Below are 22,045 nucleotides of genomic sequence, written 5' to 3'. Positions count from 1 at the left end.
AAATGTTTCCTATCCCCATGTTACGCCAGTTTTCAGAATAATTCCTCAACATATTTCCAAAAGTAACTGAGTTGCTTTGTTTTGTTTTGGGTCACTTTTATCATTTTGAATGCTTAAGTTCCATAGTTAATGTGTTTCACTCCACTTCAGTTATTATCCGTGTTGATCATCAAATTATTCCATTTTATGGCCAGTGGCCTAGAACCCCTGCAGTTGGATCTTGAGCTTTTGAGAAGATATCTTTTGAGTTTTTGAGAACTTTCTTGCTTCAGTGATATTGAGGTATGCTGTTAATTTTTTAGATGTGTTTCTTGGAGGAGAAAATGCCTACTGTGTACACCTGAATCAAATTTAAGTTTTAAAAATCACCAACTACTATAGAAAAACAGAAAAAAAGGCACACATCTTATAAGTCCAGCTCATACTCAACAGAGTTTCTCAAAATTATATCAAAATACATGCAACATAAAAAAAAAACTTATCTATATAACCTCACTTTCTACTCAAGAAAAAGTTGAATATCTGAAGTTAAGAGATAGTCTGAAAAGTATGATTCTTAAAGTATTCTTTATTAAGATCATTAAAAGTTGTAGAAACAACTTTATATCATAAAGGCACAGGGAGACAGTTCTGATAAAATAGTCAAATTAAACAGTAACTTACAGTACAAAAGACAATTTTAATGCACATACAAACCCCAAATGTCTGATTCAAAAATATCTTACTGCGTCTATTTAATGGGCAATGATTAAAAATATAAATTGCTGCTGTATAATAAATATCTGATAGTGAACATCTTGATAGCAAAGTGAACAAAATATTTATTGCTTTTCACATATATATTTTTTCCCTGTAATTTTAAATTCCTAATTCTTTTACTATCTTCTCCTCAACTTTTCCAAAGATAAAAGAAATTCCACATAATCTCATGGGGAAATGGTGGTTACAAAAAATTACCTCAAGTAGCAATCACTGCTGGCAGTGTTTTCTCACTTCTTTTCTGCAATCATAATCACTCTTCCAAAAAGATAAATGTTAGCTAAACCACAGAAAGACAATTCTATGACTGGCATTCTAAGGTTTACAATGAATACATTATCAAATATAAAAGGTGTTCCACTTTGAAAATGTGTTATTTTTTTTTGACATTTTGAATAAGAGGCAAATGTCTGACAAAGTAATTTTACCTACTCCCCTCAAAAGTTTTCCAAAGTTGTAAAAAGTCAGCTTAGTAAAATTTCCAGCACATAAATATTTCTTTGAGGGCTAGTTGATATATATGTAATGTACTGATGTATAAAAATTAACATAATGTAATATATTTTACAATGAAAAGATCTTACCCTTCTTCCAGTTTTAAAACTGGGATTAACTTTATTGATTTCCTCCTATTCTTTTTGTAGCAACCCAGTTATAGATGGTATAAGAATTTCCATCACAACAGTAAAATAACATGAAAGCATCATCCTAAGTTAATGAATGCTATTTCAACTTAATACCTACATTAAAGTCTTTGATAATCATTGTAAAGTTACTTAACCATATGTCATGTTTAAACAGTGTGTAGCAGCTAGTAATGTACCTGGCACAGAGTTGATGCTCAATAAATAGTTGCTGAAGGAATGAAAAAGAAAAGAAAAACTTGGCTTTGGTTGTGCATATTTTAATCACTTTCTGATTAGAATAAGGTCGGTCTAGAACTAAATACTACACACTATACCAAACTTTGTCATAAACAAAAGTTATAATTTCAAACAGAAAACTATCACCTATGTTATTAGCAAAAGCCAATTTGTATACTCTAACTTTAAAAAAGAGCCCGCAGAAATTTCACTTTTGTTCATTTTTATCCACATATTTAAATTTGATGCTTTGATATTTAACAATTGGATAATGAAGACCAACTGGGGCAGACTGGCTAAATCTGTCTGCTTTATAATTACTAGTCCATCAATAAATAAAAAGTTACGATGCCAGATTAAACACAAACAATGACAATTATGCTGATTTTTGCAAAACAACAATGACTAAAAGGTAAGACATCTTTAAATTACATATATTTAAAAGCAGTAGCTTAACTTTTCAACATAAAATAAAAACCAGGAAGATAATGATTTTTAACAATGACAGAGTTGAAGTATTAGAAGTAGGATAGTAAGAATAAGTAAGTGACCAATTTTAAAATCTAACCACAGAACTAAATCTAATATTTCTCTGGCATATGCATTACTATTGTGGACTAGTTAGCATTTAAAAAATACTGGGTTTTTTTTCCTCAATCAAAATTAATATCAAGGTACAGGTTGCTAGTATACTCTTAAAGCCAAAATGACATTTTGCAGCATATGCCAAAGTTCATGTTTAGTGTACACTTATAATTACTGGCATAGAGGGATGTAACTGCTAAATAACCATAAATGATCTCATGCAATGGTGAAACCATAGAAAGTAGAAGAAATGTATTTATATAATAAAATATTCAGTTTTCTGAAAAAAACACAATAAACCTGGAAATCCTGCCCTAACAGTAAATGTGTACCGCATAGCACTGAACAAGAACTAGCCCAAACAGAAATGAAAACCTACTGTAACGTGAATGTGTAAAATTTTATTTAAAAAAAAAACAAACATAAAAATGGGGGGGAAAAACAAACCCTACACATCAGAAGGAAAAAGTGGCCTATAAAACAGGCCAATCTAACCTGACATTCAAAGTAAATGCAAGAGATTCACAAAATCATGACAGTAATGCAAACTAAGTCAAGTACCAAGTACCCTTTGATACACAAGCCAATGTAACTATCAGACTCATTTCCAATAGCTTAACAATACTCATTAATTCACTCAGGTATTCAGGGGCAAAGCAGTCAACGATAGCTCAAGTCTCCAAAGAACAAACTTATTTGCAGAAGCATCATGTGATTTTTGAAATTATATCCTATTCTGGTGGATGTGAACATAAGATCTATCAGTGCAAGTTTACCATCCTCTGAATATATTATTTCCAAATTTCACTTTTCCAGATAGTTTTTGGTGGTTTCGTTTCAGCCAGTGCTATTTAAATGAGGAAAAAAGATTCAGCATTGACTACCTCACATTGTTACTTAATTGTGCTAGATATTCACGCAGTTCTTTTGCAGCCTGGAATCTGCCATAGCGCTTCTTTGGGTTGGCACACTCATCCAGCAAGGCCTCTAGGCGGCCATCTTTGGCAATTTCACTTGGTGGATCATGAAGGAGTCCTCCAGAAGTGCCACGCCAGGTGGCATGTCTGGATAAGAGGTTCTGACAAACAGCATAATAATTGTGGTCCACAGTGGCACGAGCACAAAGAATTTCCTTTGAAAATGATAAGCAAGCCTCCTTATCACAGTCATCAAATTTGCTTTCATACCATACATCCCAATTTTCAGGTTTATCTGTGAAAAGGAAGAAAGCAGAAAGAGAAAAATTATTTTAAGAGTTTTCATTGTTTCCCAACATGTAACATTCCACTAATTAACACAATAGTATTTGTTCTTAATTGCATTTTAACTTTAAACATTCAAATATATTAATTTATAGACATTTGCTGTGAGTTCACCAATGCCAGGCTGAAGGATCAGACAAGGTCCCAACTACTATAGGATTCAGCATAGAGTAAAACTCTCCATGATAAGAAAGAGCCACACAGAAGAATGACACAGTGCTACATAAATACAGAGGAAGCACCACCTGTGCGTGGGGCCATGGAAAGCTTCATAGAGAACAACTCTTTTAGATATTGAAAGATAAGCAAGTATGAAAAAAGGGAAAAAAGCATACTAGGGGACAGCCATAGCTTTAAGGATTGCTCCAGCTGATTCAGGAAACAATAAATTCACATGCTGGAGTGTAAGACAGATACATGGAAAGAAGGTACAGATAAGGTTGAAAAAATAGGTTGTACCCTGTATGGTCATGACTATGATTTGTCTAACAGAAATTCAACTCTGGGCTGAAGACTAGGGACTAAGGTGACGACAGCAATTAAACAAGGCCCAGGAAAAAAAGCCAGATTGTAGAAATATTTGAGACAAAAATTAACAGGGAGTGCATGAGAAAAGTCTGAGGATCTAACTAGATGACAAGGTACACACTACTAACATATAAACACAGAGTGATATAAAATAGCTGTGAGGTACTCAGTAAAAAAGTTTACTCAAGAAATCAAAAGGCCACTATAGCCGAAGCATTAAGGGCAGCGAAGGGATGCTAAAAATGAAGCAGAATAGGGCCAAGTCACACAGATTATCCTCTGGTTAAGGAGTTCGAATTTTACTCCAAAAAACAATGGGAAATCATTAAAAGCATTAAGCAAGGGAGTGCTAAGATCATGATTTATGTTTTAAAAAAGGAACTACGTGAGTAGAAGGAAACCAAAGGAGAATTTCAGAAAGTTACTAATCAGTTACTTGAAGAATTTGCCAATTAGGTGGTTGGTAACAGCAATGCAGACTTCTAAGTCAGGTTTAATGGGCTGAGAAATGAATGGGGGCTGAGGAAGTAGGGACAGGTAGTAAGCAAAACTTTAAAAATAGTAGGAAAGGAGGAAAGAATCTTGTACATACTTATTATGGGAAGTTAAGAAAAACTGGATTTCAAAGAGGGGGTGGGAAGTTAAAGAAGACAACTAATACAAGTTCTCAAAGAAGGATCTTTTCCGTCTGAAAAAGAGACGAATGTATTAACTAATGTGGATGATAAAGAGAAGGACACTGAAGAAGTTGCCCCAACAAGACCAGAATTTCCCTATAAAGGTCATTTACTAGAAGGAGTTTAGAAAAGAGGGTGGATAAATAGATATGGCCTTTTGTGAAGTGTCTATTTAGACAGACCTACCAACAGGCAATTGAAAAGAACTGGCCAGAGCTAAAGTAGCACCGGAGCAATGTTCACTGTACAAAATGCAAGACTACAGAAGCTATATTGTATTCATCCAATTTTATTTTTGGAATAATTTTTTTTAAAGTTTAGGCAAGTTGCACAACTCTGTGAATGTAATAAAAACCACTGAACCGCACACTTGAAAAAAGAATGTTCTAAGCTGCTGTTTTGTTCACAATAAAAGAAAAGGTAAGTGGGAAATGAAGCACTCCAAAGCAAGACATCTACTCCCTGTGGAAGGATCTACATAGCAGATCAAGAAATACACAGAAAGTGGTTTGGTAAATATGGAACCAAGGCATTGAGAAAAATCTCAAGTATTTAACAAGATCAAGCTAAGATGATGCAAAAAGTAAATGTCAACTTAATACATTGCTGTTCCATTCACTGCATTCCGTTAAGTGCCACAAATGTTTGGTCTCTTCATCAAAAGACCCCCCCCATATGACAGGAGGAGATTAAAAAAGACAAGACCCTTACCATGGAACAATTCTTCAGTTTCTTTTACTAAGTGTATCAGTTATAGAACTATCAGCTTTGTACTACAGGCTTTATCCCTGCAACTTTAAAATTCCTTTGACAATTTTCAAAACCAGACATTATGCCACCTATCCTGTGAAGAGGTCATAAATAAAGGAAGAGCAAAGTTTTGGATGAGATATAATAAAGTCAAACCAAAGTCAGAGATCTGCAGTGCTAAGAATCATCTCAATGGTTAAAAGAGGGGAAAAAAAAAATCACTGGAGGGGCCCCAAAGAATAATGAATCACAAAATATCTGAGACTCCACAAAAAAAGATGGCCTCCATGAAAGCAGTAAAGTGTCTCTGGTAACCTTTAACTATATAAAAACTTAACTCTGCATTAGACTCCTAAGCCACAGCAGAGAGCAGACAGTATGAAAAAGACATATATAAACACACACACACACAGAGTATATCTGTGTTCAGTTGAACCTAAAGGATATTTTCCTAAACATGGACAAATTGACTAAGCACAAAAGTGTAAATATAATAAATCAGTATTTGTCTACTGATACTGGACAAATAAAATAAAGATGTAGGGTTTGCTTCACATAAATGTAAACATTACCCTGACATAGGGAAAAAAAATCTAAAAGTTATATACTTACTTTGTCTAATTAACCTTTTGTCAGCAACCAAAACATTTTCAGCATCCACAATGATGACCTTTCCATCTCTAGGACCAACTGCAAAATTGTCAAAGCTGACATCCAGGAGGTAGAGTGCAAATTCAAAGTCATTGTTTGTAAGCTGCTCTGCTATTTCCATTAATTGCCAAGCAAGGTCAACTCGTTTCTCCCAGGGTGCATTAAAGTAACTCCACAGTTCTTCTCCAACATAATTTACAGCCACCATTCTTCCACAAGCTCCAAGATATTTTGCAAATGGCCAACCTTCATCAGACGGAAAACTCTACAAAAGAATTATCTTATTATAAGAGATTCTGATCTCTCAGAGATTTGTACTAGGCATGAGCTTGGATTTTCTTGTTAAATTCAATAGTTCAATAAAGATAAACCTTATTTCTCTTCTAACCCATGGACTTGAATATTTTTTGACAGATTTATCAGCAAAACACAAGACATCTTCATTACCAGATCTAAAAGTATGTATGCCTTCCTTTATCTTTTTGACTCTTTTAAGCACAAACAACCAATTTTTCTTTTGAATGTAGGACTGCAGGACTATTAGCCAACAAGAATTTACCAGGCTCCAGGCACTATACTATCTATACTGGCAATAAGGGAGAACCACAATGTTTAAAAGAAAAAAGAAAAATTTAGAGAAGACAGATACCAAACAAGTAAGTAAGTAAGTGTTAGTTACTAAAAAGTGGTGCAGGTCTCAAAGAGTCTTTAATAGGTGCATTATTTTGTCCACAAGTAGGAAGGGATGGAATTCAGAGAGGGATTCTAGATAAGTATCTTCTAATCTATACCTAAAAGGCTGGTAAAGAGCAACCTAATAACCTATTAATACAATCTCCACACCAACTACCTCTGGTTCCAAGTTTAGTCTTGCTTCCCCCTCCAAGGCCACCATATTTTCTACTCACCTTAAACCCACTTCAAAATTATTCTCCTAATCTTAGCAATATTTTTCTCACGGATTTTACAACTACTAGGAAGATTAATATCCGAAAACAAAAGGCTTCCAGGATCGTAAACAAGTTATTTTCAACCTAAGTAAAATGGCAGGCCTCTTCTAAGGTACCTGATATAAAACAAAACAAAACGAAACAAAACCCATTCACCTGCAAGATAAGCACTGGAGTACAAAAGGGTGTGAAGTAATGTTTTAAACAACTTCTTGGAAGACCACATGACCAGATATGTTTTAAGAGCCACTTTTCAGCCTAAAAACTTTCCATAAATTGGGGTAAGAAATTATGCAAAGATCACACAAACTACAGAATATAAATATAGCCTACTTCCATGATAAAAAACTGAAAAATCTATATTCATTAAAAGAGTTAGAGATAAGGCTCTTCTTGGACCCCCTCAAGAAAGTAATAATTCTTTCTACACTGAGCTTTTATAAAATTGACAAAACTCAGTAGTAACTCTTACATTAAAACTTTTATCAACTTTAAAGCAAAAAAGATTTTTAGAACCAAATTTCTTCCATAACCTATTTTCATTTGTGTTTCCTTTCAAGTCTATCAATGCACAATAACTGTACTTGTACTTTGTACATATACCATTTTTCTTTTAAATTTTAATACCTGCAGTTTTGTGGCAAAATACTAATTACGTAAATTAAAAATTAAGATATGACATGATGGATCTTTAAATATAGTAAATGAATTGACTCGATTTTGTTCAGGGTTCTTTAGTAATTAGAAGAAAGCACATTTTTTTACCTTGTATCTGAGATTTTTAACTTCTCTTCTGGGCATTGGGAAAGTGAGATTGCTCATGTCCAATGTGACATAAAAACTGTTAACCACCTGTTCTTTTCAATTTTTCTTCCCAAATAAGATACCTCCACAACCTTGAGAATTTATTTAGACAAAATGATTACAAAAGATTTAACTGTTTTACTACTTTCCCAGAAGTATTCATGTATAAAATCTCTGACATAAAAAATGAAAGCACTTGAAAAAAAAACTGGGTCTGTGTGATTACATAGTTTTGTGGTGCAAAAAAGTAAAGCAAAAAACTCTTCCATACACTATTGGTGTATTATTCACATGCCATATTGTAGAACAGATACAAACATATCTTTGTGAAAATAAAATGGTCTTTGACAACAGACGAAAAGGGAACCCTGCCAACATCTGCACATATACAAATGCCTCCTTGTTTTTGGAGCTTATCCAACTGGCAAAAGACAGTCAAATACATACACACTTCATTACCCAAGTCCCTCATAGAAGAAAATTAAAATATATGAACAAATGTCACACTGAGCAAATTTATATTCATAGTAATTTCTGACAATGTTAGCTGAAATGCTATTATGCCTCATCTTAAGAGCAGTATATATAGTCTGCTACCTAATCTTTTGGAAGAACTTTTAATAAATGATTTCACATCATTTGCTCATATGACAAGAATTTTCACTGTGTAATCAAAATAGTCAGATTTCATTAACGAGAAGAGAATTCTACTGAACACACTGTAGTACCAAGAAAATGCTCAAAGGAAGCCAAAATATTTATAATCTGTATTTAAAACAATTCTGGCTTAGAACCAAATCACCACGATCAAGCAGAGTTCAAGAGATAAAATTTGAAGATGCTGCTTCTTAGATTTATTAAATATATCAAGAAATATGAAACAGAACTTCTTATTTCTGACTACCAAATTCCCACAGGGCATAAAACATAGTAGCTAAGATAAGAAGTTTACTGCTGAGATCCACATTCTTTTCTTTAAAATTTTAAAATCAGATTTTCAAATTGCCTACAACAGGACACAATTTATACCCTGAAATAAAATGTATTTTTTAATTTTCATTTTATTACTTTTATGGAAGTATAGTTGATTTACAGCATAGTATTAATTTCACACGTACAGCACAGTGATTCAGTTAAACATGTATGTGTTTGTTTAGATTCTTCCAATTCTTTTTCCTTATAGGTTATTAAAAATTTCTGAGTAGAGTTCCCTGCGCTATAGAGTAGGTCTTTGTTGGTTATCTATTTTATATATTTTAGTGTGCATATGTTAACTCCAACCTCCTAATTTATCTCTTTCTCTTGCCCCTCAATATTTCCCCTTTAATAAAGATAAGTTTGTTTTCTTTGTGGGCCTATTTCTGTTTTAGAAATAAGTTCATTTGTATCTTTTTTTTTAAGATTCCGCATATAAGCAATATCATATATTTGTCTTTCTCTGTCCATCCTTGCTGCTCCAAATGGCATGATTTCATTCTTCTTTATGGATGAATAATAATCCATTGTATATAGGCACCATGTCTTCTTCATCCATTCCTCTGTTGATGGACATTTAGGTCACTTCCATGTCCTGGCTATTGTAAACAGTGCTGCAATGAACACTTGGGTGCATGTATCTTTTGGAATGATGGCTATCTCTGGATAGATGTGCAGAAGTGGGATTGCAGGATCATATGGTAATCTATTTCTAGTTTTCTGAGTAACCTCCATACTGTTTTCCATAATGGGTGCACCAATTTACAGTCCCACCAACAGTGGAGGAGGGCTTCCTTTTCTTCACACCCTCTCCAGCATTTATTACTTGTAGACTTTTGGATGATGGCCATTTTGGTTGCTATGGGGTGACAGATATCTCACTGTATTTTGATTGGCATTTCTCAAATAATTAGCGATGTTCAGCATCCTTTTATGTGCCTTTGGCCACCTATATGTTAGATCTTCTGTCCATTTTTTTTTAATTGGGTTGTTTGATACTTTTCGTATTGAGCTGTATCATGAAATGTGTGCAAAGGATGATTTACTGAAAAATTGTGTACAAATACTTTTTATTTGAAGGAAAGAGTCTTTAAACTTGGAATAGTTTAAATTCTAATCAGATTGGAGACATTCCAATGAACTGTTCAGGCTTTTCCATCAGGCTTGAATGTATGTCATAAAGTGTTAATATATATTAAAGTTTTTAAAACTAAATATTAGTTTAAGATTATACAAAGGTACAGAACAGTTACAAACAATATTTATTGTATTACAGAGTTTTTTGTTGTTGTTGTTGTTGTTTTACATCAAGTTGGTGACCACCCAAAGGAAAAAATCTACTGAATATTACTACCAGTATAAAAGTTAAAAATGGATATTTAAGTATCAGGTCAAACATGATTAACTCTAAGATTTAAATAAATGCCTTCACTGTTAATTTACAAGATAAAAAGTATTTTTAATACAAACCTAAGATAAATCACCATGTCTACCTATCTTTTAGCTTAAACCAAGGTTTCAGAAACGAAAATCCTTAATATTATCTTCATTTTACAAGGAAAATAAAATGAAGGTGACATAAGATGTATCTAGTCAATAAAGTAAAGAGAAAATTTAGATATTTCATATTCTTTAAAGTATATAATGTTTTATAAAATTTCTATACTTAAGGGCAAAATAGTACGTAAGCAGAATAATGGACTTGAAACCACAAGTCCAGCTTTAAGTTTCAACTTCATGTCTGCATCTCACCAGCAGTGTGATGGTAGCAAAATCTTAGAGCTTTACTCTCTTCCCCTGTACAATAGGAATATTTGCTCCACATTCATCAGGGTAATCTAAGATCAAAGAGGGAGGAAGCATGAAATGTATAATTTACCACTGCTTTATGAAGAATTGCTTACCAAAACATTTTTATACTTTCTATTTAAGTCTTCCTATGTACACAAGTCCAGTCCAGACATTCATCAATAGACGTGCTTGTTTTCCTATCACCTACTGAAAGGCATCTACGAATACTGAACACATTCCAAATACAGCCAAGAACCACTAAATTAGAGATCTATCTTCACTGTCCTCTGGTACTTTCTATTTACAAATAACATATAAACTAGTTACCAAACTTTAAACAGGTTTGATGCTGTAAGAAATGAACAGGGTATCCACAAGCACTAAAAACATGAAAAAATTAAAACTTGGTAATATGCATACACATAAACACAACATTTTAATGAGCTTTTCATTTATAATAGGTAAGCGCCACAAAATAAATTCTAAATGCTAATGTGACTAACACCTATTGATCAAAACCAAATGTCATGACTGTATGTGATCAATAAGTGGGATGTTGAGTTCCCTTATGGTGCAGTGGGTTAAAAATCTGGCATTGTCACTGCAATGGTTTGGGTCACTGCTGTGACAAGGGTTCAATCCCTGGTCCAGGAACTTCTGCATGCCGTAGATGCGGTCAAAAAACAAAAAATAAACGGGATGCGAAATCTATGAATTCTAGAGTTGGAGGGTACCTGAGTTGTAAATCTAGTTCAATTTTAATAGCATAGTTTAAGTGATTTGCCTCAAGTCACACAAGTCAATAGGAAGTGAAGTCAGGCCAATACAACCCCTCAATCCAATATACTTCTGTTTCAGAAGTTTTCAAATTTTAGAAAGGTTATCGGTATGTATAATTTCATACTCATATTATATAACGCCTTCAGGAAGAGTCTGAGGTAGCACCTCACAAAGAAATACATTATGCTGCAAAAATAATGTACACTTATTCATCCCAAGTGAGATAAAGCACATAACGTACTTCCTGTGTTTTCATATTTATTTTTAACGTGATAGAACCTTTTTTTTTTTTTTTTAAATTTGGAATCGCAGATAAAGAATTATAGGTCAACCCACATTTCACTGACTAATACAACAGCTGGAGTAAAAGGCAGCGAGAAGTTATTGCGGAACATAAAGAATACAAATTGTGAATTGAAAAATCCTAGGTCTAGCCTAACTCCACCACAAAATGCAAAGTAGACAGTTGTAAAAATAAAACATAGTCCCTATTCTCAGGAAAGCTTTCCAGCCTGAGGTGGGAAGATGATTATTAAATACATATAAATTATAAATTATGGAATTTGTTACAAATTACAGAAGTATAGAGAATGCTGAGAGAGAAGAATAGGGACCTATTTCAGATTGTGTGGGAAAGGACAGCCTCTCAAAGGAAGCACTACTTAGGGACCAAGATCTAAAGGATGAGCATAGTATTATATAGACTGGGGATGAGGCATTAAGAATATTCCAGGTATGGAGTTCCCGTCGTGGCGCAGTGGTTAACGAATCTGACTAGGAACCATGAGGTTGCGGGTTCGGTCCCTGCCCTTGCTCAGTGGGTTAACGATCCGGCGTTGCCGTGAGCTGTGGTGTAGGTTGCAGACGCGGCTTGGATCCCGCGTTGCTGTGGCTCTGGCGTAGGCCGGTGGCTACAGCTCCGATTCAACCCCTAGCCTGGGAACCTCCATATGCCGCGGGAGCGGCCCAAGAAATAGCAACAACAACAACAACAACAACAACAAAGACAAAAAAAAAAAAAAAAAAAAAAAAAAAGAATATTCCAGGTAGATGTTAGAGCCAGAAAATCGTCTTCTCAGAACTGAAAAGAGGAAAAAAAAGGCCAAAGCAGCGGCATGAAATGAGGAGGGAATGGCTTGAAGTATGGGGAGGAAAGCAGGAATCAGATCATGCTGGAACTTAACAGAATAAAACACAAAGTGCTCAACATGGTCTCTATGCTATGAAAAAAACAAATATGTGCCCAAGCTTTAACATTCAGAAATATCTTATTTATTGAAGTTAACCAATATCCCATGGCATCACTCTGAAAAAAGAGTTTTTACAATATCCCAATATCCTTTCATCAACAGCCATTGTCTTACCAGATTAATTAGGTCATTTTATTCTACTATGTCAGAATACAATCCTAAAAAAAAGAGGCATGGGATATATAAGAAAAACAGAACAAAATAAGGTCAACTCTAAATTGTTTGTATTCTATTATTCTTTTCTCTCTTTACAACACCAAAAGTGAGGTGGTTTGCAGTCCAAGTTAGATAATTCTTTTCATACAAAAAATAGAAAATATTTTGTAGCCATTTATTATCTCACAACAGTCCATTATAAGGAATATAACTTTGCAGTTCACCTAAAAAAGAAATATTACAAGACTAGTTTTTAAGGGAGAAAATTCCTAATAAAAAGATACTGGCTTGAAAAAATCCATTAATAATCAAAATACACAATCTAAAATCTAGTTACAAATTTTCTATAGAACTGGCTTAAACTTGAGAATACTTAAAGTAAATGTTATCAGAGGACAGAAAGTGCTTAAAGGTTCAATGTGAGTTTCAAAATTATTTTTAAAAGCCCAAATTTGAACAAAATCCCATTGTAGTAATGCATGTTATAACAGCTGTTCATAGAGATTAGTCAACTGTACTGGTGACAGACTAATGTGTTCACAGTTTTGTGAACTGTCTGGAGGGGGAATAGAATAAAATTACTGGGATGATTTAATGGTTACCTAATTTTTGCTAACATTTCTCTAAGCCCTTAGCTTCTTAATTTATACTGCCAAAGAGTGGCCAAAATCTACTGCAAATACTGTAGAATCTTGGTAATCTCAAGATTTTCATGTCATAGGATATGTTCTATTTATTTCATTAAATAATTTTCTGGATGCCATTTCCACCCACCTACAATTCCAACAATATTAAGCATGCCTTGAAAATAGCATGGCTTGTTATTTCATTGAATATCATGTCCAACAGCTGTACCTAAAATTGGAAGCTTATATTAAAATGCAACAACAACAAACTACCAAGTCTAATAGAAATAACTCTTTTAGAATAGTTAAAAAAAAAAAAAACACTTGGCTGCAAATTTTAAATATGCATAAATTTACTAGTCTCATCTGACCCTTTCTTACCTCAAGAGAACTAGCAATTCTGATCCATGTTTCTAAGTTGAAATACATACCCAGAAACATATCAAATATTTATTTCGAGTAAAACAAAATGTCAAATGGGGGGGGAATAGCTAAAAGCAGTTTCTTTTGGACCCAATAACCTAAGAATGCCCCCTTACTTCCTTTAGTCAAGATCTGATTTCTTTAAAAAAAAAAAAAAAAAATCCAATAGAACAGTGCTAACTTCCTCTGTTCCCCTGAAACACAAAATTAATTAACACGGTCTTTCAGAAGTATAGAAAAATATCTGCTAGATGCATACTATAGTATTTCTGTGCATTAAATACCTCATGCCTGGTTTTAGATTTGAATTCCCATTTCTGCCTTAAATACAGCCAAAATCTCCCCACCCCAAAGCCATGCAGTTGCTCGGACCAAAAATTATCCTTTATTTTTCTCTTTCCTTCACTTCATAACCCATCATCGCGTCTTGTCAGGTATTTCTCCAAAACATATTGGGTCTAACCACTTTTCATAACCTCCACTGCAACCACCTTAATAAAAACTACCAAGCTTTCTCCCACAAACCACGGCAAAAGCCTTTCCAATTCCTCTTACCCCTTTTAATCCATTCTCCACAAAACAAGCCCTGCTTAAAAAACGAACAAAAAAATCTTCTAGTTTCCCAATGCTATGAAATCAAAATCCTAAGCTCATTAAGCATGCCTACAAGGCTCTCTACAGGATATGGATGGGCCTTGCCTATTTCTATGATCTTGTGTTCTACCACGCTTCCTTACTCCCGTGCCCGCTCCTGCTTTGGGCCCTCTGAATTTGGCACACCTCTTGTTTAAAAATACTGTGCCCTCAGAACTTTGCTCTAGTGTCTTTTTCTCATCATTCACATCTCCACTAAAATGTAACTCTTCCTGACCACTCAATGTAAAGTATTCCATCACCAATCCAATTCTCCATCACAGGAGCCTGCTTTGTTCTTATAGTATGTAAAATCTAAAATTACCTTATTCTTTACATGTTTGCTGCCCACACCTAATGCCCCAGAAAACAAAGACTAAACAAATGTGCCCTGGCCTGTCATCTTTATTGTACCCTAAGGGCAAAGGCCAGTTCCCAGCATTACTGAGCAATTGACACAATTTTTGTCAGATTTCTTCATTTCACAGTTGAAACTCCAAATGAGCACTAAGGCAAAATATGACAAAGATCCTGAAACATCACACCTACCTCAGATAACAAATCTTTTTAAGGTTCTATCTCAGCATCTAAGCATGCCTTGAAATACCCCAGATTTAACCTCTATTTTTAAAATGATCATTCACCAAGGTACTAAATAGAGTTATTAAAGTTAATAATGATTTACAAAGAAAAATTAAACTATTTGCGCCTTGTATTACTGAATCCTTATGTGAATCATATTTCCTACAATATTTACTTTATCATCATAGGGGACTATCCCAACCCCCTTTTTCATTACTATTCAAAAAAACTTCATAGTTTAAAGCAGAAGCTACATTTACGATGTGTGTATGTCCATCTAAAATACATGACATTTGAACATTTACCACAGGAAGAGAAAAATGTACATATTCCTAAGACAGATGTCAACATAGTGTACTAAGGAACTTTTCAATTACTATAGCCATTCTAAAATGAAATAAGCTGATTTTCAAAGAAATAAAATACAGTAAAAAACTTTACAATTAAGGATATTTTGCATATTTTATCTAAATAGTCCTATCTTCTTTAATCTTTGAAACAATCCTGTTGGATAAATGTTAACATTCCCATTTTACTGATTAAAAAATTGTCTCAAACATTAAATGACTTGCTCTTTGCCATCCAACAACTTTGTGGTAGTACAGAATGCTATTACAATACTGCCCTTACCACACCTCCTGCCTCCATCACCCTACTCCCCAAATCTTTGGGCAAAATCCCACTTACCCTCAGAACTCAATTCCTTGGTATTGAGTTCTGGTATCCACTGGTATCCACTCTATAAGACACGCAGATGTCCTTCCCTAAATGAGTTATCTGACAGAGTACATAATATCTTTGTTTGTAGAGCTTATTATGCTATATTGATTGCAATTCATCTTTTATATACATACCTCCTACATAGCTAAGCTACATGATGCCTTTCAAGGCATCTTTTCTAAGACCTTTTCAACTCAAATGCCTCCTAACAGACTATTTACCAAATGAACGAACAAAATTCAGTTCTTCTGACTTTTAGATACAGGTCTATTAAGTCCAGAGATCTTCCAGGTATTTCCTAGATAACTTCCTATCAAGAATCTATAAAAAGACATAAAAATTGGATAAAAAAATTTGATTACATAATTTAAAACCTTTCAGGGTCTACAACCATGATGAGTAACTATCCTCACCTTATACCAATAATTTTACCGACACTCTTAAGACATTTTATAATCAGTTACTAAAATTCATTGTATGTAGAGGAAAAATGCAGGGCTTATATTCTAAGACCATATTAGTTTAATATATACATGAGCAAAAAGCAAAGAAAATACGTCAGCATTCTGTTTACAGTCACCAGCAATATAGCAAGTAGGCCAGAGACCATAAGCTAGAAAATTAGAATAAAAACCAGTCCAATGATCCCCTGAGAAATCGACCATCTATGTCCAGAAAGCAGAGCCCCAAAAAAGTAAGCTTTCTATTAGTACCCACCAACACCTGTGAGAAATATGTGCTGACCCATGCAATGGAAATATGAGGGAACATAGTTAGAAAATTAGACAAAAGTACAGAAAGGACCTCAGAATTAGTAACAGTCAAAAGATATGGATATGCAGAAAATAGGCTGGGGTGTCAAATAATTTTGCTCCACTGACCTGGAAGTGGTGCTTTCCTAAGGGTGATTTTTGCTTCTATAATCTTTCCAAAATAAAAGTCTCCTTCTTTTTTTGGACCCAATTTACATAGGTTTTAGTATTTTTACCTTTTCATAAAGGATGATCAAGTGTCAAGTGTCAATGAACCCCCTGATTAAAAACAAGAAAAAAAAATCCTCTAGATTTAAGCTTATGAATTTACTAGGTAAAAAGTGCTCTTCTCAAAACTACCTAGTCAGAACCATCCCTGAAGTCTAAATCTGGGAGGGCAGTTAGTACAGCAGTAGCCAGTAGGAGAGAAGTAGGTGGCTCCCTATAAACTGCAGCCTGAAAAGAATCTCCTGACATAAAGTCTGAAAGATCCTTTCTACATGCTATTGCCCCACAAGATCCTTAGCTACCTTTAACTGCAGACTTTTCCCTTTAAAGACAGTCTTGAATTTTTGTTTTGTTTTAATCTGATTTCACACATGAAAAATTGGGGGATAGGAAGATAAGGTGGAAACAGGGCTAACTAGCCTGGCTTTCAAGCCATACCCCCAGGCAGTAATCAAGAACCAAAACCTCCAGCCCCCTCTTAGAAAAGCTTAAACACACCAGTTAAAGTCAAGCTCAAAAGCAGAACAATAATTTTGCAAGAGTATGAGAGTCACAGGATGTTTAGGCTGAAAAGGAAAGATCTAATCCAGTAGTCTCACTTTACAGGTAAGTAAAGGACTTCAAAAAATCCAGATAGCATCTTTCTCTCTCATACATACATTCTCTATAAATTAAGGAATAGGTAAGTACAAATACAGGGATACATTTTATTGATAGCAGAAAACATATTGCTATATTGCTAAATATATCAACACCTTAATTTTTTACTATCCTAAGAATGCTATACACAATATTATGAAGTCCCTTGCCAAATTTTCCCCCCATAAAATTATGGAATACTTGTAATTAAAATATACTTCTTGGTGAAGTAAAAATGTTAAGAGGAAAAGAAGACATCAGAGTAGAAGATAAAGATTCTAGCATTACCTTGTTGCTTGGTGTTTATAAACATTTTTTAAATTAGACTGTGGCAGAACAGCTTTAAGAGCTAGATAAGCTGCTGTAAGTTATTAAGACTACTCAACAATGGGAGGAGAGTGTACTTTTACATCATTTCATATCAGGAAATCTGTACTACAAATCCATGTAGCCTTATATAGATAAGGTAGGTCCATAACATATCTTGCAGACATTTAATAACAGTCACATCTCCTTTCAAGGCATAACAGAAACTGCAGTTTGGTACTATTTCTTAAAATCAGAAGAGGCAAGTTTAATGGGTTAAACTCATATATACTTTTCAGTTCTTTCTTTAGCATCTTGTTAAAGAGATTTTTAAATGTTTACTTTGGAAGCATGTTTACTACATTGGAACTTTTGTTTGAATTCAGTTTAGAAGACTTTTTCTCCCAAGTAGTTAATTTTGGTGCAACAACTGTCCAAAAATTCAACAGGTAGCTCCCTCTCCTGGAAAAAAAAAAAATGTGAGTTCCTGTTTAAGTTGTAAAACACACATTTTTACACCCTTAAAAAAAAATACACAAGCATCAAAATATACAGAGAGAGCCAAATTTAAGTGATTTTTCTACCCTTATCAATTAATATCCCAATACTATCATAATCAGCTATTAAGTTTCACAGAAACCTGTTTACTTAAATTGTGTACATTTGCCTAGTTAACAAAAAGTAATGAACAATCATGATTTGACTTAATGTATAAAAATCTTTACACTTGATCATTGAATTTTGAGATTCCTTTCACTTTAGTGGTTTCATACTGTCATCAAACCTTAATTATATGTTCATACTTAACTCACTAGTTTTTACCAAAGATAATGTGGTTCTATAAAGAAAGTAGCAGCTCTATGAAGATCTTCTACTTAAAAAAGTCTTCTTATTCTACTTGCTTGTTTGTCAGTTAAAAAAATAATAATAATAAACATACCAAAGACTGATTGGTACTAAACATCTTAAATTTATATTTTACACAGCATGTAAACAGCTATAGAACTGAGTTGACTAAATTAAAAATTCAATTTATAAATATCACAGTCAACAATGTTGATACATATATTTCTTCACATACCAAAAACAAACTCATACTCTATAATCCACCTAGCCACCAGTGCAGAGCGACTACGTCAGTAAATTTCAATTACCAAAATACTACTGATCTTTTTTTTTACTATTTTCTTTTTTCTCAATGAATTTATTTTATTTATAGCTGTACAATGATCATCACAATCCAATTTTACCAGATTTCCATCCCACAACCCAGCACATCCCCCCACCTCCCACTACTGATCTTTTTTAAAGTTGCTTATCACTAAAGATGAAAACAGAGAAAGAAAAAGTTTAAGGGAAGAGTTAATAAGAAAAGATACAAGCTCACTTTACTACCTCAACTGTAAAGTAAACTGAAGATGCTAATACTTCAAATTTCAAAAACACATAAGCTTCCCAAATAAAGCAGATTTACCTTCATACAAATCAAATACCTTAATTCCTTATAAGTTCCTTAAAGTGCCATATGTTTATAGAACTGGATATATAAAACTCTCTAAAGATATTGGTTCTAATATTAGCTGAATTACCTGATAATGTGTCAATATGCAGCCACTATTATAGGTGCAGAAAATGTGTATCACTAAGATAGCTCCTCACTAAATTCTTAGGTCCCAGAGAATTTGACACACTCTATATAACAAACCAAACTGCTAGAGCTTTCTCCAGGGACCAACCTTGCTAACACAAACATCTTTCTCAAAGAGAAAAGGCAACTTAAATAAAAAAAGAAAAAGAAAAAGAAAGTGTCAAATCAAATGTATATATCATAAATATGGACCTAAGCTTTAGAGGCTGACTAGTTTTGAAAGGAAGAAATAAAGTAATTACTCTGAGGGAAGTTAAACCAGTTTTGCATACACCGTTAAAGAGAGCAGCATTTTATACACAATCTGTACATCCTAAGACGCTTTAAAATTTATCAGGACCCACATTACAGTTTTCTTCAAAGCAAAATATTTGCGTTAAAATTATGTGACTGAACTAATCACACTATGCTCATTTCTCTTAGCTAAGTTGGGCAGCAGAGAACTTGAGAAAAGCAAACAGTATCATTGAATTCTGCACATTCCTATTCACACACTTCAGATTTTAAAAAATACAAATCTCCCAGTGACATTCTTAGCAGCGCAAAGAGGCTGTGAAGTACACCAAATTACTTGTGATTAATTTTAAGTCATTCTTTCCCCTTTGTATTGGCAATACAGCACAACTGGTATGGAAAAGAAGGAAGGTTATTTTCCCTGGGAATATCATAAGAGATCACAGCACCAAAGTTGCAACCACTATCCAAGGACACTGCATTAAAGACGAGTGGGAATGTGTATAAACTCCGTAACTTTTCCCAAGGTAAGCAGGGTTTTTTTGGGGGGCGGGGTGTTTTCCTCTTAGCTGTCACCACCAGTAAAAAGATTCCAACCTACTCCCCGAAAAAGCTCCTTTGTCTTCAAAATAAAGTCACGAGAGAGCCACTAAGTCAAACAGGAGAAAGGTGACTCTAGTCTCTCCATTTCCAGCCCTGGCCTAACATTTCGTCTCCTCCTGCAGTCAAATTACCAGATGAACAGAGCAGGTCACAGGATCAGGATGAAAATGCCCGATTTGGCCTTAAACCCTCGCAGCCCCAAGTCCAACGACGCCTTACTTTTTTTTCTCTTTCTAATCTAACACCTAAAGCAGGCCTCAGGGATTAGCCCCATCCGGACCACAGTTTCCATACTCTAACCTCATCCTCCCGAGTTTGTCCCCAAATCTGCCACCCCAAATGATTCGCCAGGTGAATGAGCTAAGGGATAAAACAAAGAGACTTTGGGGCCGAAGTTAAGCCAGTCACGAGGGGTACTAAAGGGGAAAGCAAAGCGGTATAGAAACACTTAAGAACTAAGGTCTTCCTAAACAGACTGCGCCGAGGAAGTGCAAGCCCGGCGAGCAAAGCAGAAAGGCAAGGAGGAGAGCCGAAGGAAACTCGCCGGAGAGACATTTTGGGAGCGTACCAGACCAAACGCGCTCCCTCTGGCGTTGAAAGATCCGCAATCAGAACCGAGATGCGCCCGCGTCTAGGTGACAAGAGCAAGCCTCGCCACCAGCTGGGTCGCCCTCCACGATCCCGCACCGCGCCCGGGGGTCCCCAGCGCCGTTCCTTTCCCAAGCCCGCCGCCTGGCCCCCCGGGGGCCAGGTCCTGACAGGAGGACCGGTGCGGGCGGGGCCGCTGCTCCCGACTCCCGTAACCTGGGTGGCCCTCCGGGCAGGATGCCCCCCTCCGGGGTTTCGTGCCTACCTGTAGCACCAGCGGCTCGGGGTTGAAGGCCAGGGTCAACAGCAGCTGCATACGCTCCGAGTCCTTGAGGTTGCGAAGCAGGAAACTGCCCGAGTCCTTGGTCTCGGCGTATCGGCGCACCAGGCGGTCGAGCAGACGCTGCGAGGGGCAGTGCACCAGGTCGGACCAGCCCTCCACCGCCTCGGGCGTGAGCAGCCGCACGTCGCCGTTGAGGCGCGCGAACTCGGTGCGGGGCATGGCCTGGAGCAGGTCGCAGCGGGGCCGGCCGGTGGCCCGCTTGCAGATGCTCTGGTCGAGCTGCGCCAGCTCGCGCTGCGAGCCAAGGCGCTTGAGCACCACTCGGCGGCGGCCGCCCTCGCGGGGCTCGCCGTACTGCGCGAAGTAGACGTTCTTCACGTTAAGGAAGTCCAGCAGGCGCAGGCGGCCCCACGCCTCGAACACCACCTGCCCGTTGAGGAAGCGGCGGCACCAGCTCGTACCGAAGCACGCCGGGCACTTATTGAGCTGGAGGAAGCGCCGGTCGGCCAGTTCGTTCCGCTGCCAGGAGGCGAGCAGCGACGGCGAGTGCAGCACCATCAGCACCAACAGGCTGCCCAGCGCCGCCAGCTTCAGCGAGCGGGACAGGCGGCCCAGCTTCGGGGGCACCAGGCGCCACATCCCGCCCGCCGCCCGTCCCCCGCACCCGGAGGGCGAGGGCACCCCCGGGGCGCCCCCGCCGCGCCGAAACCCGGGGAGCGACCGGCAGGGGGCCCCCGGGCGAGTGAAGGAGCGAGGGCGCGGGCTGGGGCGGGAAGCGGAGTAGGTGTGTAAGAGAGACGGGGAGCTGGAAGGAACCGACCGGAGCAGGCTGCGACTTCTCCCAGTCACTAGTCTCCACAACTCTCGAGCTCCCTCCTCCGAGCTCCCCGCCCTCCGACTCCGGCAGCGCCTCCTCCTAGCCAGTCAAGTTATACAGCAGCGGGAGGCGGAGGGAGCGCGGGGACCCAACGCCCGCGCGCCCGCGTCCGCCCGTGTGCG

General features: G+C 36.6%; 2 protein-coding genes across 2 annotated transcripts in view; one reads left to right on the top strand and one right to left on the bottom strand.

Annotated features, from left to right (window-relative positions):
* Nucleotides 549-21,945, bottom strand: C13H3orf58 (chromosome 13 C3orf58 homolog). Its single transcript, XM_013982111.2, has 3 exons — nucleotides 21,029-21,945; nucleotides 6,037-6,340; nucleotides 549-3,419 (listed from the first exon to the last, which is right to left on the bottom strand). Exons 1-3 carry the CDS (start codon nucleotides 21,683-21,685, stop codon nucleotides 3,088-3,090), a joined length of 1,293 nt encoding a protein of 430 aa, XP_013837565.2. The 5' UTR covers nucleotides 21,686-21,945; the 3' UTR covers nucleotides 549-3,087.
* Nucleotides 19,783-22,045, top strand: part of SLC9A9 (solute carrier family 9 member A9) — a 674,266-nt gene continuing 672,003 nt past the window's right edge. The window contains exon 1 of the mRNA XM_021071131.1: nucleotides 19,783-20,099. The gene's annotated coding sequence lies outside the window, so the exon portion shown is untranslated. The remainder of the gene's footprint in view (nucleotides 20,100-22,045) is intronic.

This window comes from Sus scrofa, chromosome 13 (genome assembly GCF_000003025.6).
Source record: "Sus scrofa isolate TJ Tabasco breed Duroc chromosome 13, Sscrofa11.1, whole genome shotgun sequence".
NCBI lineage: Eukaryota > Metazoa > Chordata > Mammalia > Artiodactyla > Suidae > Sus > Sus scrofa.
This window is presented reverse-complemented; position numbering and strand designations above follow the sequence as displayed.